The 17994-nt window shown below is 34.8% G+C and overlaps 1 protein-coding gene across 1 annotated transcript in view; it reads left to right on the forward strand.

The window, feature by feature from the left end:
* LOC117343710 (NACHT and WD repeat domain-containing protein 2-like) overlaps positions 1-17994 on the forward strand; it is a 43146-nt gene that overhangs the window by 15943 nt on the left and 9209 nt on the right. Inside the window, 2 exon segments of the mRNA XM_033906177.1 lie at positions 12335-12451; positions 17154-17357. Coding sequence (XP_033762068.1) covers positions 12335-12451; positions 17154-17357 — 321 coding nt within the window.

The following is a 17994-nucleotide window of genomic DNA, read 5'->3' on the forward strand; positions in this document are numbered from 1 at the left end:
ATATAAAAGAAAACAAAGACTTCTTATAGCATATGTATCACCATTACAATTTCTACAATCCCATTACAGACCTATGAACTATATATATTAAAACGAATTGAAAAAAAAACAACATATGCCAACGGAAAAAAATATTTATTATTTTTTTAAATATCATCGACCATTTTTCATGCCTATGGTATCGATATATTTTTTTCATATATCATCGATCATTTTGCTTACCTACGGTAAACATATTTGTTTTTCTTATCATACAATCATATTTCCATACCATACATATTATCTTTTGTGTTTGAATATTAAAAAACACGTAAAACAAAAGCGGACAACCATGAAATGACATCGACAGAATTGGGGTGAAGTGGAATGCGGTACATATCCATAACACGAATCTAAATGCAATTTGTTGAAGGAGGATTTTCTTGGATGAAAGCTCCTCACAGTTTGTCGCCAGCTATCATATATATAAACACGTAATTAAAATATACTATATAGGGGGATACGTTCAGTGTGACACATCGGTACGCTATATAGATAACGCGCGTGACATTTTGTTGACATAACGGTGCCGTCTTATTGACTTAGATTTTGATGGGTTGACGATTTAAATAAACCTCTAGGTCTACCAAGGTAACAGCATACACCAGAAAATATTCAGGAGTCACAGTAATTCAGTATAGGAATCGAAACATCACGAAACATCACTGACTGAAAGTTTACAATTCTATTGACTGTGCAGGAACCCGTCAAATTTTCATGGATGACTAACTCAGCAATTTCTTGATCTGAAATTGATATCCAGTACGTTCCTTTTGAGTCCTCTTATCTCACTTTGGTTTTCATATACTCATTTTGAACAAGCCAAACGAATTACTTAATATTGCAATGTATTTTTCATATAGGCTTTGGCAGCGATATCAAGACAAAATGCAGACAAAATATAATAGTAGCTTCCAATTTCACTTACTTACATGTAGGGGCCGCGGTGGCCGAGTGGTTAAGGTGTCCCGACACTTTTTCATCTAGCCCTCCACCTGCGGGTTGCGAGTTCGAAACCTACGTGGGGCAGTTGCCTGGTACTGACCGTAGGCCGGTGGTTTTTCTTCGGGTACGCCGACTTCCCTAATCTCCAAAACCTGGCACTTAAATGACCATGGTTGTTTATAGGACGTTAAACAAAATAAACCAAACCAAACCAAATTACTTAAATGTACGTCCAACCATAGCAACCAGGATATAAAAGTCATCACAGGGCGTGTCATTCTGGGTTATTACAGTTATTGAAGGATTAGATCACTACCAAGTAAAAAGCTACCTGCCTAATCATGTGTTGTGCTATTGGACATTGGACATACATGTAGTGTAGCTATCTCCTTATTACGGAAATCTATTCCAATCATCATTACAGCAACACCATGTTACGCTATAGTTACAAAACATTTTCTAAACACCACTGCTAAATGTGCATGGACATGTATATAGTTTTTATTGATATACATTTGTACTTGTAATTGTATTTACGTCATATTCATTTTAAACTGAAACGTCTTAGTTTAAAAATAACTCTCGCCCAAGGTTGTTAAGATGGACCTAACTGCCCCCCCCCCCCCCCCCCCCTTCAAGGGTCTTGGTTGAAAAGATTGATATTTTCCCTAACCTCCAAGGGTCTTGGTTGAAAAGATTGATATTTTCCCTAACCTTTTGATACCTAACGTGAACTCTCTGTCACAGATAAGTTATTCGTACTAGGTATAGATATATACCAACGTACTATTTAGATAACTTTTGTGTTATCCCAGACGATATATGGAAAAACATGACTTCTGTTTGATAACGATGTGTCTTAAATTTCTGACACATGTATAGATTCAATAGTTTGGCTAGTTTCTCAAAAGATTGCATAAAAAGACGAACAAGATATTAACGCCTATTTATATACAATATAGAGCTAAAATGAATTAGACTGCATCTTAATCTGTTTTTTCCTATTATTCAGTACGTTACCTACATTTTAATATTGGATTTAAACAGAACGTCAAAGTAAGGACATAGCTATCTCCTTATTACGGAAATCTCAAGTAGCTACAAAAAAATTGGCCCAATTCCTAAACCTTCGGTCCATATAATGTATAAAGTCCATATATGGACCGTAGGTTGGGAAATAGTCAATGTGCTTCTAGTAGCTTCTCTGTAGACTACAATAGATCCCGTAAAGGCTTCCTTAACATTCGGACAAACCTAGCATCAAAGCCCCCTTGACCAAACCTTAAATACCGCGTTAGGCTAACCCTTATACCTTGTATCCTTTGATTGTATTTAAAGATGATAGGCGTTCAATATCAAAAGTTACCTGTGTTTGCTTCACATAAAGTTAAGATAACACGGTCGATAGATCTAACACAAATCAATTTAATCCTATGATGAGATTTCTGGCTAAAGACTTGTTCTATAAAGATGATAAGGTTGAAGTATGATCAATCTTATTTAACATTCTTGTCTTCGTGACTATGATTACAACATGAAAACAACAGAATACAGACACAGTGTAAACATGTTAATTTGGTTATGTCTCCACCATCTGTTTATTCCATGCATGTTACTGTTTTTATTGGTGTCTATACGAAATTACATAGATTCATATGTAAACAAAAACAAAATACCAGCGTGTTAACGAAGGAAAGCACTCCCCAGTTTTGAGTTACCTCATATTAACAAGTAAATGGGTACATGAAAGGACAAGATAAGAATTTAATAACACTGCAGAAGGAGCTACATTGGAATACCATGATTTTATACTAAATAAAAAAGACAGGTACTTTAACACTAGCACTCCACCTCTGGGTTGCAAGTTCGAAACCTACGTGGGGCAGTTGCCAGGTACTGACTGTAGGCCGGTGTTTTTTCTCCGGGTACCCCGGCTTTCCTCCACCTCTAAAACATGGCACGTCCTTAAATGACCCTGGCTGTTAATAGGACGTTAAACAAAAACAAACAAACAAATCAATATGCATATGATATGAATCCAAAGGACACAAGCGTCTTAAATCGATCGACTAGAAACAGTTGTTCAATATGTGGATGATGTCATGCTAACAGGAAATGTGATTTAGGTAGACTTTACTATTTCCTTTGATTCAGGATAAAATACTAACCACATGAGATATCAAATGTCGTCGTCATATCCTGTTAACTAGCCGGAAATATAGAAGATTATGTCATCTCATTCCTAAACTTTGGAATTATATTTCCCATGTTGTTTAACAAACAATCAAAAGAGTCGTACGGAGAACGTATTTGGTTTAAAATTTATTTATTCTACAAAACAAATCGAAACAAGTTATTTTAACTTATATTTAATAATCTTGTTGGCTCGGATAGAAGCACGCGTCTCACTGTGGGAGGAAACTGGAGAACCCGGAGTAAACCCACGTGGTTGGGCAGGTGACCCCATTACTTTTCACCTCCGATTCGGAATCGAACCCGGGCCACCTTGTTGAAAGTACGTTACCTGAATCACTAACAGTGTTAACCCGAAAACACTAACAGTCTTAATACGAGAACACTAAGCGTTTGATATCATAAGTTAGTAAATGAAACCCATCTGAAGATAAAATCGTACGTTTTTATACATCAAGACACATTAATAATTCCAAGATGCCTTTGATGAATTGGTCAACAAATTCTAACTTTACAGACACAGGGCAGTAATCTACACCCGATGAACTATACCGTCTGAATCCAATTCGGATCGGCTTCTTAAATTAAATATAACATGAACATATTAACATGCCACCCACCTTAATCAGAGAGCAATGTACTAGCACGGTGTTTTACGCAGCGGCGCAGACTATTAAGCAATATCACTGAACCGTGTCTTCATTAAAATTACTTGTTAACAGTGTGTTGTACATTAAGTCTGTAAGTATGATCGATATATGAATTTATTCTGTAAAGTACTTGTCTAAAATGTACAGCCTAACACATATATTAATTCATTGGTACTTAGTTTAAAATTTAAGCTACGGTGTACATCCTCGATAATACAGAGGTTATGTTCTCTTTCGCTCTCCACAACTCTGGGATTTTTCATAACAAAATCAAAGGCTTAATCAATGCCATCTTGTTGACAAAACACAAATTGATCAATTGATGAACATCAAACGAATCTCAAGACCAGAACTTAAATAAATTAACTTGGTTGCCACCCCTCTGAAATCTTCAAAAGAAATACAACAGCTTAGCGATTGAGCAGGTTTGTTTGCCGGACAATAATGAAACAGCCAGCTGCGTGCCTTAATTCGACTTTGCCTTGATACATGAGTAAGAAAGTATATATAAACCCTAGAGTGTCGAGGATGTGAGAGAAAGTGGATGTCATACATTGAGTATAGAAGATGAGTAAAAAAGTGAATGTGATACATTGAGTATAGAAGATGATTGAGAAAGTGAATGTCGTACCTTGGGTATAGAAGATGAGTGAGAAAGTGAATGTCGTACCTTTGATATAGAAGATAAATGAATCGAGGATGAGTGAAAAAATGAATGCTACCCCCAGAGTATCAGGGAAGTGTTAGAAAGTGAATATAATCCCCGGAGTTTCGCGAATGAATGTATAAAAGATGAGGGAACGAATGTTAACTTTAACCCAAGAGTATCTAGGATGAGGTAGCGAAAGAGAACGTCCCGGAGTATCGTGAATTCTTTAGCACGTTACGAAGGAGACGATACTGTACTCTCTATTGTGCACGTGTTGTTATTTAATTTGTATCACAATTTATAGTAACATGCAGAAAGTCAATGGCTATAGAAAAAGAAAAAAAAAAATACAAAAAAATACGGGGCATTCCAAATCAATCAGTGTGACATGATAATAATTGTAGGGAAATTTCAATTAGGAACGATTTTGACTTTTAAGTGTTTTTAACATTCCACTGAATTTATTACAGACGTACTTTATCCTTGGTGTTTACTTAGTACACATCACCATGTGACTTCATGGGAACTTCGATCGATATGTACCTCATTAACTTAGTACAGACAATGAACTATGATCACATTAATTGTGCAAATATTTTACTCCAATATAAGGTTGAATTGTATCATCGATAACATATTTTGTTTTATAGTGCATAGTTAGGCCTATCTTAACGAATTAATCTGCTCAATTGAGCCCGATTTTCTAATCAGTTGGCAACGTATTATTTCAAAGCCTCGCGACGCGTCGAGTTTTTCCGTATTTACGAGAGCTTTAAATCTCACCCAGGCACGCACTTGTTGTTAGTATTAAATATATGGACTACCAAACATATTATACAGCTGTTCAAATTACCAGTTTCCCATTGTACTAAACAGGATTATGATTTAGAACAGGCGATTAAAATATAGTTCCGCATGCCTTTGGTGTAATCGTGCTATCGACGCGGAAGAATATGAAAGTCGTACTCTAAAGAAACAAAGACAGATAACATATCGTGTTACCAAACTTTAAACACTTATCGCCATATGTACTTAACGTGGTGTGTTGGCTACAAGGACAATGACGTCACTTTAGTTCCGGCAATGTTTGAGTCATATGTAAACTTGTATATTTCCTTTGTAGTAATTGTATACCAAATGTACTAGAGTATATGACCATTGCCCTGATTTGATCTAATAGTGTACACTGAAAATGTTCAAATCTTAAACCCATTACACTCGATATATCACAAATACAAAAAGTCCTAGTGATATTTTTAACGATATCGAAGTACTGATAACATGAACTACTGTATGAGTTATACTGAGTTTGTAAGTACATTTTGTACTCTTTTAGTACAATTTGTATTTCCACGTTGACAACGACAAAATACCGTAAAAGACATTTAACAAATTCGAGATATTTTTCTCACAAATAAGGTTTCTTAAAGACAAACAATCTTTATTTCTTTCAATTGGATTGATTTCTTGTTGACTTAAATGTAATTCAATAACAATATATTCATAAAAGGACTCAATAGATCTATTTTTTACTTAATTAAATGTGATTTAGAAAAAAATCTGTCCAAATTTTAATCTTGCCTCACATTATAATTTTTCTTCTTTCAGGACGACAAGAGTGATTCGTATACCTTGTTAATAATTTGGTAAAATAGCTAAACTAAAAAAAGTCATTCCAAGTTCTCCTTCTTACCTGTTTAATTCAAATTTGAATCAATTTCAAATGTCATTTAGGATATCTGTTTTGTGTTGAATTGTATATTTTCTCATTATTCCCATTTCATAATGAAAAGATGTGTATTAAATAACGATCTCCATCGTTCAAACACATTTTTAGTCTTGGCTGTTAGAAAGTTTGTTTTGAACCAATTTCAGTTGCTTTTATAGACATGCGCATCATGCAACACCATTAATGTAATAATATAATGAAGTTCATGGACTATGGATTTTTTAATCCTTCATTATGGTTTACCTGGACATTGAAAACATTTCTCGTCTATTTTTGTGTGATTTATCTGCGTCGAACACATATTACACAAACATAACTATGCCCAGAATAGTTTACCTTGTCAACCCACTTATCGTCTATGTTGATAACAAACGAGTTTCCGTCCCATTCCATACCTTGTCTGACACCATGTAGGCGAATTAAAGCATCAGTTTGATCCAGACTTATTGATCGACAAAACGCTTGATAATTGAATCCGTCTAACTAAAATCTAAACCAAACATTTGTGACACGCTAGTTGTACCTTGGTATTTATTTTTCGGAAAATGTTCCCCACGTTGTTACACACGTGTCTTTTTCATGTTAAAACTGTATTTCTCTACGAAAAAAAGTTGCTGATTTAATGTAATCTTGGCACTGGCCAGAGAAGAGGGATTTCATTGACTCATAAATCATGTGTACCTCGAACGCCCTATTGTTAGATATTGAGGGGGTTATCTGTGATTCCACCGCGACAAATAGAGATGTGTTAGGTGGTAGCTAAGAAATTGTTAGATAAATGGCTTTGTCGGATCAATGCTCCATTTTCTATCCAGTAAAATTAAATCGAATACAATTAAACGATAAGTGATTGCAGGGTAAAAGCTTAATCGAACGTCCTAAATATCTGTGGTATCTCATTCTGTTTAGGGATTAAACAGGGCTTGCCAATGTTTAAACGCTATATGAGGGTCCTAATGGCCCTTTTCCCTGGTTACAGATAAGGTTTAGTCTTCATTTTGACAACCCATCAAGGCATGCCCTTTTTATGATGTTGATAATCCAATTTATTTCCATTAATATGATATCGATACTCAATCTTATTTTAATTGATTTATTGTGACAGGATCGACTTTATTTGTGTATAGAAATTATGAATACCATCTGTTGCAGTTAAATGTTGCTGTGGCTACAAAATTACCATTGCCAGTTCAGCCTTACCATGTTGGTAGGAAGCACCCAGTAATTTGCAAATCAAATACTGCATGGTTATGATACTAGTTAAACGAAAGCCTATTCACATTGAATACCTGACGAAAATATTTCATAATATGCTAAATTTATTTCCTCATATGTCTAGCTCATAGCCATTAGCGATCAGTATGTATTTAATCAATGTTATATCATTATCGGTTTTGTTGAATATGGGTTAGTGGTGTTCCGAGATGTTGGTCAATGGCTGACCCCATGATGATTTGTAATGTTAGTAGTGAATCAGTATTAATTTTTTATTGGCTAATAACAATGATTTCATGTCAAAAGATAAGAGAAACTGTCTAATGTTTTATTTGATAAGTACTGTATGTCGGGGTTGACGGCTGTATCACTTTACTGCATAAAACAATACCCTATTGTGTTTCTTCCACCGAATGATAAATCATGGAATCCGGTCACAAATAAATAATTGTATCAATAATTCAAATACATCCACTGTGGAATATAGGCCTAAGTACATTTAACGCTTTAACTCACCAATATTGGTTTTCCGTCAATCATTAATTAGTTTACCTTTATTTTATATACCTTTGCTCATGTATCATTGATCATGATTTATGAAATGAATAAATGTTGGCTGGATTTGTAATGTATATACGGAACATATCCTTTGTTATACGACGATTGATGATGATGTCACGGGACTGATTCATTTCATGATGTTCATTTCATATTCGTGTAAAATATAAAGCATTCATCCTCGCCCAATCGATTCAGTATGCCTTGTATTCATCTAGAAAAAAGGTTACATGTACGTTCTATAATACAACACGATAATTCATTAATCAATTAATGAATAACGATGGTAAAGAATCCATTTCTCCAAACCCAATTTAAACCGATATCTGTTTCATTAACGCTGCAATAATGAAACCGGCGAGTAATCTTCATGACATAGGTTACACGAAACCCCTTTTGATTGATTCCGGAGTACCGTTTCCGGTTTAATTGTTAGTGTAGAATATAAATTTTAGGAATTCGACACATTTGCACTCAATCTGACACGACATATTGATCATGTTTGCTTGTTATTTACCGGGAGAGTTAATTATTCTTACCTAACGTAAGCTAAATCAAGTTTCAAATCCCAGAAATATATGTAATTAGCACCGTTCTTAAACATAACAACTTTTATGCAGATGTTTGGCCAATAGCTTTTGCTCTTGTATTTTTCACACAACATGGCGGATCTATAACTGAGAAACATTCCCACTACATATACCTTTCCCTCGGTTGTTTGGCACCAATTTGGTTTTCATTTTGTTGTGTTTAATACCCTGCCTTCTTTTTATTTTTACTTGTCTTGTTGGCATTCCGTGTCGTGTTAAAATGTATGGTCAGGTGGCACATTCGTAACACACTTTCACCTAGACGTCCGGGGTCTGATTTCTAAATCGGACGTGAAAAGGTTAGGGGTCACTTGCCCGACAACGTGGGTTTTCTCCTGTCACTAAAAACCCTTGCACACTTCAATCCGGGTCACCAAGCGCGATTAATATAGTTTGTTTGGAAATTGTTATAAAATGAATGAATTTTACATTTTTTCTATCAAAATGTACATATACACTGTATGATGATGTGTGTGTTAAACAAAACCAAACATTGCCTGAATATACTTGGATATATTATACATTCCTTTGTTATCATGTATCTTAATGCTTTTAAACTATAGATCTGTTTATAAGTAATGACATAAATAATTAATGTAGAGACGAAATGGGGTTGATGATGGCAATAGTTCCAGTTAATTACCCACGTTGATGTGTGTTTTTCTGAATGGATATTGTTGTGTTTCTTGGAGATCAGATTTGAAATTATATATAACTGTCTCTAGTAGTTTTATGGGCACTTAAAAAGAAGACTTAATTACCCAATTTATTAATGCGTCTTTGAAGTAGAACATATTTTATTTATATAAACTGCTCTTCCAAAGAAGCATTACCTGCACAACCATTTAACATCCATCATTGATCTTTCTCCTAGGCCACAGTGGCAACATCTGAAAAACGTGCTGTCGATGGGAGTAAACAGTATATTGTGCATCGTTAGGACGTTGACAACGGTCAGAGAAATGCTGTTTATTACATAAGTTCTACACGAACGAAACTACTATATTATGCAGTTTGATAACTTTTTGGCTCTACTGTAACTCTGTTTAATATCTTGAGTCTTTTTATACAATCCTTTGAATACATTATTATAGATGGCGTTACGTGACAAAACTGGTATTGTACTATATATTGAATATATAAAGGTGTATCGATAAATCTTGTTTGGCAAAAATCACAGAAGTCAGTCAGACTATAAAATTTTTATATTACCAATTTGGATTGAATTCCAAACATGTCTTTTTATCAAATCAAGTTTAAAACAAAACATGAAACTTACACAACACATAGTGTACATAAAAATAATGATAAATTTATATCATTGTCAGAAATGATTTGGCAATCAGCTGTCACCATGTAAAGCGATTTTACATATCTAAAACGATAATTTAGCGACTTGTGAAACGATGAAATAGGAGCATCTGAATATTTTAAGATATTAACGTCACCAAAATCAAATTCGCAAAACTTTCACCACTTGCACAGTGTAGTGTTTTTTTTTTACCTGGATCACAATATAAGTACACATACTTATGCGTGTGTACATATCGTTTGTCCACGATATAGAGAAAGGTCTAGGCTGTTGTATCGTCTAAATATTTTTTAAAGAAAGCATTTACATTTTAACAATTTATAATTAAAAATTTGCAATTGTCTTTCTCTTTTACCGCACATTAATGAAAAGAAGCTTAAAGTAAACGGCTAACACTTAATCCCTGAAATTTGACATTAAACAGCTAAATTTTACACTCGCTAAAATAACCAGCTATGCGGAAGCAACGGCGAAGCATATACAATAATGTATCAATGTTGGACGTGTACACGAAGCTAACTGAATAGAAATTGGAACATTGTCTTTGTTCCGTGTGACCGCTTTCTAGATTGCGTCTTCCTCACTGCTATATCCTGCCAACACATGTTTAGTAACAAAATACTATCACCAAGCAACATCCAAATTAACCGTTTTCCCACAAAATTGGTCAGCGGTCATTAGCAGTTTAACGGAAAGTGTTTGGATCACAACAGTTGATGACGTCACTGACCCGATATCTCTACACGCCAGATACAGTCGTAACTCTGTCAGACATTGACACTGATAGCCAACATTAACACTACGTGCCGGAAGTAGGGTTTTCATTGTGGATGTAAAATAGCATCATTGCTTTTATCGACTTCAGTTAGACGCTTTATCACGGCAACCCGTATTTAACAACTTAATAATCGTTTGAAAGACGCGGACGCTTTAAATCATTCGGACGTATCCCAATAATTCGTCATTAACTACCATGACTTTTTATAGAGCGGCCATACTCTTGTTTTAATTGCATGATTCCCGTTGACACAACGAGACTACTTCCATTTGGTCTGTTAGGTAATGGCGGAGTAATTTCCTGCTTATAATGACGTGTCACTTTCACTTTGACTTCCAAAATCATATTCTGTCACGAAGGTTTTTTTTTTATTTAAAAATCCGAATATTTATTGAATCAAACTGCCTTTACGTCAGTATTTATTCAATAAATATTGGACTTTAGACTGTCCTCGTTTTGGTCTGACATAAATCTTTATGTCCCCGTTTGCATGACAATTTGTTATATAGAATAATGTAATGCGCTATTTCCAATTATGTCTTATACATACCGTTTGTAGCTATCCCAAACATCGTAATCATGGGTTTGTGAGACATCCGTTTCTTTAATGTTTGGGGTAAGTGATAGCCATTCTCAGGTCGAAATAATCACCTTGGACCATTTAGTGACAGACTCAAAGAAAACGTAATAGATGGATATTCTTAATGAAGTTTGAAATAGGCATCAATAACCGTCCATAATACACATAAACTGAAAAGGCTACAGTAGCTAAGTTGGTTGAACATGCTACGATCCGCAGTGTCAGGTGTGTGATCCCCATTCAGGTCCGTTTGTGTTTCTTAGGACGCTGAGTTTATGGGCTTTCGTGGATGCGCCTTCTTGGGGGCACTTTACCCTAATTGCTCTGACTGTTCTGACCTCTGATACAGTGTATGTTGTTTTGTGAGGTAGCCACCAACTACTACAGGGGGACCTAACCTTATCATGATCCATGCAGTTCACGGAGAGATCAATCCAGAAAAAAACAACACACAAACTCTAATACATTGTACATAAAAGAAACTAAGTAGAAAGTTTGTAATAAGTGGTCCTCTTGACTGGTAGGTCATTGGTTCAAATCCAGCAGTCGGGCCTATGTTAGGCACTTTGTTGTTTACCTAGGCCTTATACACATAGTAGTGTTAAGTTGCAAATGGTTTTGACAAAAACATGCAACTATAACTCGGATAAAAATGTCCATACATTTGGTTTGTCTGTAAATGACACAATGCTCATTGTAAATTATAAGTTTCCTTTAGTTTGACATTTATGAAACGAACCTAAAATGTTTATCTTACTGATCTGCTCTCTTATGAAAATAGCATTTGATCAGACTGGTGTGAAGTCTTTAATAGTTACTTTTGCTACTCCATGTTCCTTTTTCTTATGGCACCTTGCATTTGGCGCTAGGACGTCATAACCTCACATTCGAAGGGAATAAAGCATATTACAACTCTGTCAGTTGTTATTGGACATGTATTTATAACATAGTTTATCAAGTTAATGTTATGACTCTGATAACAGAATAGTTATTTAATAGTAGATGTGACATTGATATTAGGGTAGATACAATTTGTATACGCAATTAAAATGTATGTAGATCAAATGCTTACATAACCTGCTTTTATGTTACATAGGTCGTGGACATGAGATGGGGAGTTCGAGACGAGGCTACAGACGATCACATGACCACCCAATTATGTATGCAGGAAATTGACAACTGCCAACGTCTTTCTATTGGTCCAAACTTTGTGGTAAGTAGTTCTTTATCTACAAAAGTAAACAACCGACGACGACGATGACAGGATGATACAGATCCAATATTATTATCTGTAAGATGACAATATACAAGTGTGTGTCTGAAACAGTTGATCATTTGAATATCTACCTTTAGAACCCTGAGATACTTCTAAATTATACATTGCCTTTGATCCGAAATGATAACTCACCCGACCGTGCCCAGTGTTGATTTCTCTGTCTCCCGTTCACGCCTGAATTGTTTTATCGTATTTGCACTCAACTGGAAACTACTTCAGCTGAATTATATACTTTATGTAGTATAGAGCAGAGTGTTTCTAAGGACCGACATATGATGTTATTGTCTCCATCATCTGATATCGGCTTTGCTACAGAATCAATTTAATCTGTTTTTGTGTATCGGTTACAATTATGTATTTTTCATCACATTCTTTTCAGAGCGTTAGTGTTATATCTCTATATGCAAGTAGCATTTTGATTGGTTTTTGTTCTACATTAGATTATGGAGGGAATTTATTGGGATTCCCGTTGCTCCTTTTACATGTACAGCTATGAAAAAGACATTAATCCTTTCAATACGTTCAATTAAATATCCAATTATATATGCAACAAAAGTGTGCAGGATCGCGAAAGAATTCATGATTGTCAGTCACTTATATCAGCCTGTTTTATGATATGAAGTCAACAGCGATGCTACTCAATTTCGCCCCGTCTTTCTTCCACAATTACATTTTCACCAATCCTTCACAGCAGTGTATGTAGGCCAATACCTGATGATTGCTGTTGCTATTGATGCACATGATCATCACAGAACATAGAACCAAAGACCATACTGCTAGATAAAAAGACACGGCCAGTTGAATATAGCTGATAAGTGTGTGTTGGCTTCCTGGTCGTTGATGCACAGCCACAGAAGGCGAATTAGGATGATTTGGACTTTATACACTTCTCTTGGTATCGATCCAATGAATGACTGACATCCGTTCACATAATAGCAATTGAACGTGACAACGGTGTAGGCTGAAAATATTACCAATGGACATTATTTGAAACTGCAGAAACAAAGATTCAATCAAATGTATTTATTTGGCGATAAAGGAAAACCAGAAAGAGATAAAGGCTAGGTTATCTATCAGGGTATATAGTGTTTAAACACGAGTGTTATTATGTTCACATAAATCTATTTTTAAAAGGATTTTAGTTTAGAAATGTTGTTCTCTAATATTTACTTTGTAATTGTGATTGACAATAACATTGGAAAAATCTCAAGCTAAACCGGTGAAAATTAATTCGATTTCACTACTTATTAAACATTCAAGCTGACTAAAATTAATAAAAATCTTCCTGTAATAATTCCAATCGGAACCAAAAATCAATGAGCTTGTAAAATTCTATGAACCGGACATAGCGATCTATATGCTAGAAACTTGCCATTTCCATTAGGCTCAATTGTAAAATAAATCAGCTTCCTTTGATTAATGTTAATAAATAACTTGCCAACCATCCAATCAATACATCGTATTTACGTATATGCGGGAAAGACATTCCGGTTTATGACGTAAGCAGGCTTCATATAGGTCAAAGTTGAAACTATCGATGATCTGTAATAAAAGGATTAGACTAGATCCCTTATTGTTACAGATATAGAACAATATACACTACATTTTACCGTCGTGTCAGGGGAAATGCTTCCATTAAGTCCTTTATTTGAATAATTGTGCATTCCCCTGGCAGAGGATGTGTCTATAGATCAACGTGTCTCCACAGAGTGGTTCGGTGTTAACCTTTAAAAGCCCAGGGATTCAACCTGTGACAATTGATCAAATCTAAGATAAATCAAATTAGTATTTTAAATCATGTGCTATTATATTACTATACGCTGCATTGAAGAAAGTTTGGTACATAACATATGCATCAATTTCGAGTTGTGATTGCAAAGAAGGAATATGTGTAAATAATTGTATTGTTTTCATAGGGACATGTTTAAACGTCAAACGGGAACTTAAAATACCTCACTTCTATCCCAATCAGTCTTTTCCCTTTAATTTGGTATTTACGCATAATGGTAATTCTATGAATAATTTGAATAACAGATATGGACAACTATTTTTAACTTCCTGTGGCAAAGAGAAAACCGTCTCGGAACAACTTGTTTTGTTTCCGGTGCATGCTGGGATAGATAACCATTCCACTTAAATCGTTGACTCCTCAGTTGATGAATTTTTTTATCGACTTTGAGTTCTGATTGTCCCTTGTGTATTAACAATGCCACATATATTTTGTTTTGTTTATCCTTTTTCTATAGTCTCACTTGTTAAGATAGCAACAGACGACTTTATAATGCTAACGACATGCTGTGGCAACTCATCAATTACACAAAATGAAATATAGGATTATCAGCGAGTACTAACATAGTGCTTCATGCATTAATTATTTTTCATTAGGTAGACAAAGAATTATATTTCTAATTCTTTACGAACAGAATCAATGATCCAGAGGAGAATCTTTTGTTATAAATACCCCAAGCATCACATCGTCGAGTGAACAACAACATGTTTCCCCCGTATCCATGTTCCTGCCCCTTGTGTTGTGGAATTGGTGTACGATGTCGATAAAATTTGCCACAATAGTGTGAACGGATCCGATTACATTGAATAAATGATGGCCACATTCTGCATAATTGTACCATTCACGTCACTTTATCAATTGTGTTGCGAGTACGTCGCCAATATATCCCTTCAATTTACATATTCCGCGGTAACTAATGCGTTTATTTCCCGATAATATCATTTATAACGCTCATTCAACAATATTATTTGTAACACAAACACCAGAGTGGAGTTTATTGTATGATTATTGTTTAACTCGTCCATAATTGACGATGCAGAGTTGTCATTTCATACGTCCGTTCGTCTGTCAACAATCGCCTGTCATTGGTCTACTAGGCTTATTTTAAAATTGGATTTTGAGGAAATTTTGTTGAGATTTAACTTGATATTGTAAAGGTACATTTTAGCGGTAATTTTATTTTAGTGGGTTTTGCTAAATTAGTATTGCGCTAATTGACATTCTGGCCATTTCATCAATGCGCTAATCTTAAAATTCCAAATGCGCTAAAATTTGAAATGCAAAATAATGTACGTTTACAATATATCAGACAAACTCTCGTTGCAGACTCCAAAAAAGGAAGTGACGCATGTTAAATATATTTTGATTAAACATAATAATGGCTACTCTGTCTGCAATAAAAAAAACAAAAAAAAAAAAAACACACACACATAAAACACATTTAACTTTTTTTCAGGTAATAGTTGCAGTCGTGATCACCAGTAAAAAGTAATAAAAAGTAAAGTAAATTAAAGTATGTTGGCCTACTGCCTCTTTGCTCAAATATGATTTTGAGTCTTGTATTTCCAAATAATATGATTACGGTCAACAGTTTTGGAAGATACTGTAAACCAACTCCTTTTCGCGGCGACATTATTTCGCGTTTTCATGTTTAATAACTTTATTGCGATTAATTGTCATAAAAGGCCTACTGTACCTGTGATTGAAACTATTATGTGGCGATTAATTTTAGCGCATTTTAATCGGCCACAGAATATTTCATAGTGTATTGTGTAGAATGAATAGAGAGATAAAACATAATTTAGAATTGAAAGTAGTGTTTTAACAGATTGTATACATTAAATGCTTCAAATCAAATGAACGTTGTTAACGAAAATGCTTTAACAAAGCAAACTCTCTTGTTTTATGAATATTTTACATTCAGAGACGTCATTCATTGTTCCAGTATATGTCATTCAGTACTTAGGTTTAGAGCCATTGGATTGTCTCTATACGGAAACAGCCAGGTATTAGAGAACATTAATATCAAGTGCACACTTTAATACCCTTGTGAGCGCAAGTCGAACCTGCCATGTCCGGGAAGCATTAGGCCAGGTTTATCACTGCTGATCAATCAAAGCTAATAGGGGCAGATAAATACAGGAATAATAATTAAGGGTCGACGCCCTTGTAGAGTACTGGGTGACCTCGGAAATCATCGGGGTGTCAAATGCCCCGCCATTATTTTTTCGATGTCCACGTCATGAAGTAAGACTATCGGTTAAATTGCTTAATGTTTTAATGTCTTCTTAAGGTCAGATAGAGCAAACTACAGTTAAATAGTTGTTCATAAATGTCAGTGTCTTCAGTTAAATGTAAACTTTGGGATGCATTTTCATTTTGAGCGCGATTTCGTGCACAATCATGTTGTTATGTCCATTATCATTATATTTTTGAAAGTTTATGACTTAATACCATCTAGTCCGTTAACATTTAAGAAAAAGTTGGCTGCCAATTGTTCAAAAAGTCATCTTGGTGTTAGTAGGACGTTACGTAGCTAAAGCCATGTTTATGATTATCCCTTGTAGTTTATCAGTACAAGCGGACGAATTCATTTAGTACGTATAAAACATTTGGAACAAGTTTCATTTCAATTTCTCATTTAAATCATTATACTGACATTTCATATTATTTTGTTCTATTAGAAAACCACACCTATGTGTATATTTAATAAGTTTTTGTGTTAAGCTTTTCATAGATACCAATACGCAACCCGTCGTAAACCATCTGTTTTTAAATATTGATTAATTTTTAAAAATAGTCTATTGAACATCTCACCTAAATACATTGTTTTGTTCTTTTGTTTGACAGGTCTTCCTGGGTCAGAAGTACGGGTACCGACCATTGCCGACATTCATTGTAGCCACGGAGTTCGAAATGATTCGGGAATGTGTTAAGTCCGTAAAGGACGAGATTGATGTCCTTGACAAGTGGTACATGAAGGACGAAAACACTGTGCCAGCCGTCTATGTCTTACAGCCAATCAGCTCCATACTTACAAACTTCAACAATAAGGTACCATTTTTATAATCCTGATTAAATTAAAAGAATATAAATGCTCCTCAAAGAAATTTAACTGACTTGACAAAATGTTAGAAAATTATAGATAAAATTGCAGAATAAAGATGAAACCATTTTCAATATATAAAAGTATATCCCTTTTTTACATCATTTTCGAATTCCCTAAAGGACATTGTTTTAGTAAAGGATAGGATATGTAGTGTCTAGGATCGGAGATTCACTCCAGAGTTTTCTGTATGAATTATATTATTTAATTTGATTAATTGAGGGAACTCAGACATGCATGTCTTAGTGTTATTTCTGAACAGTTAATGTTATTGAACAATAAAAGATAAAAGAGGCCAACCGTGTCTACTGACACACATATTAATTCTTGCTCCAGTTACATGAAGTGCGTGTTCAGGCATCATATTTTTCAAGGACACGGTGGAAAGAAAATTCCCGTCATCATTCAGGCGGACTAAATTCATTGAACACCACGAGATAAAAGTTAGCTACGGTTTACTTCGCAATGCATGGAGTTAATGACATTATCGCGTTGTCTGATCTTCATCTAAATCCTGGCGCAGTGAAGTCAGATTTACATAACATTCTCCTGATTGCTATGTATCGTGAATGTTGAAGGTGGTAT

This window comes from Pecten maximus, chromosome 15 (assembly GCF_902652985.1).
Source record: "Pecten maximus chromosome 15, xPecMax1.1, whole genome shotgun sequence".
NCBI lineage: Eukaryota > Metazoa > Mollusca > Bivalvia > Pectinida > Pectinidae > Pecten > Pecten maximus.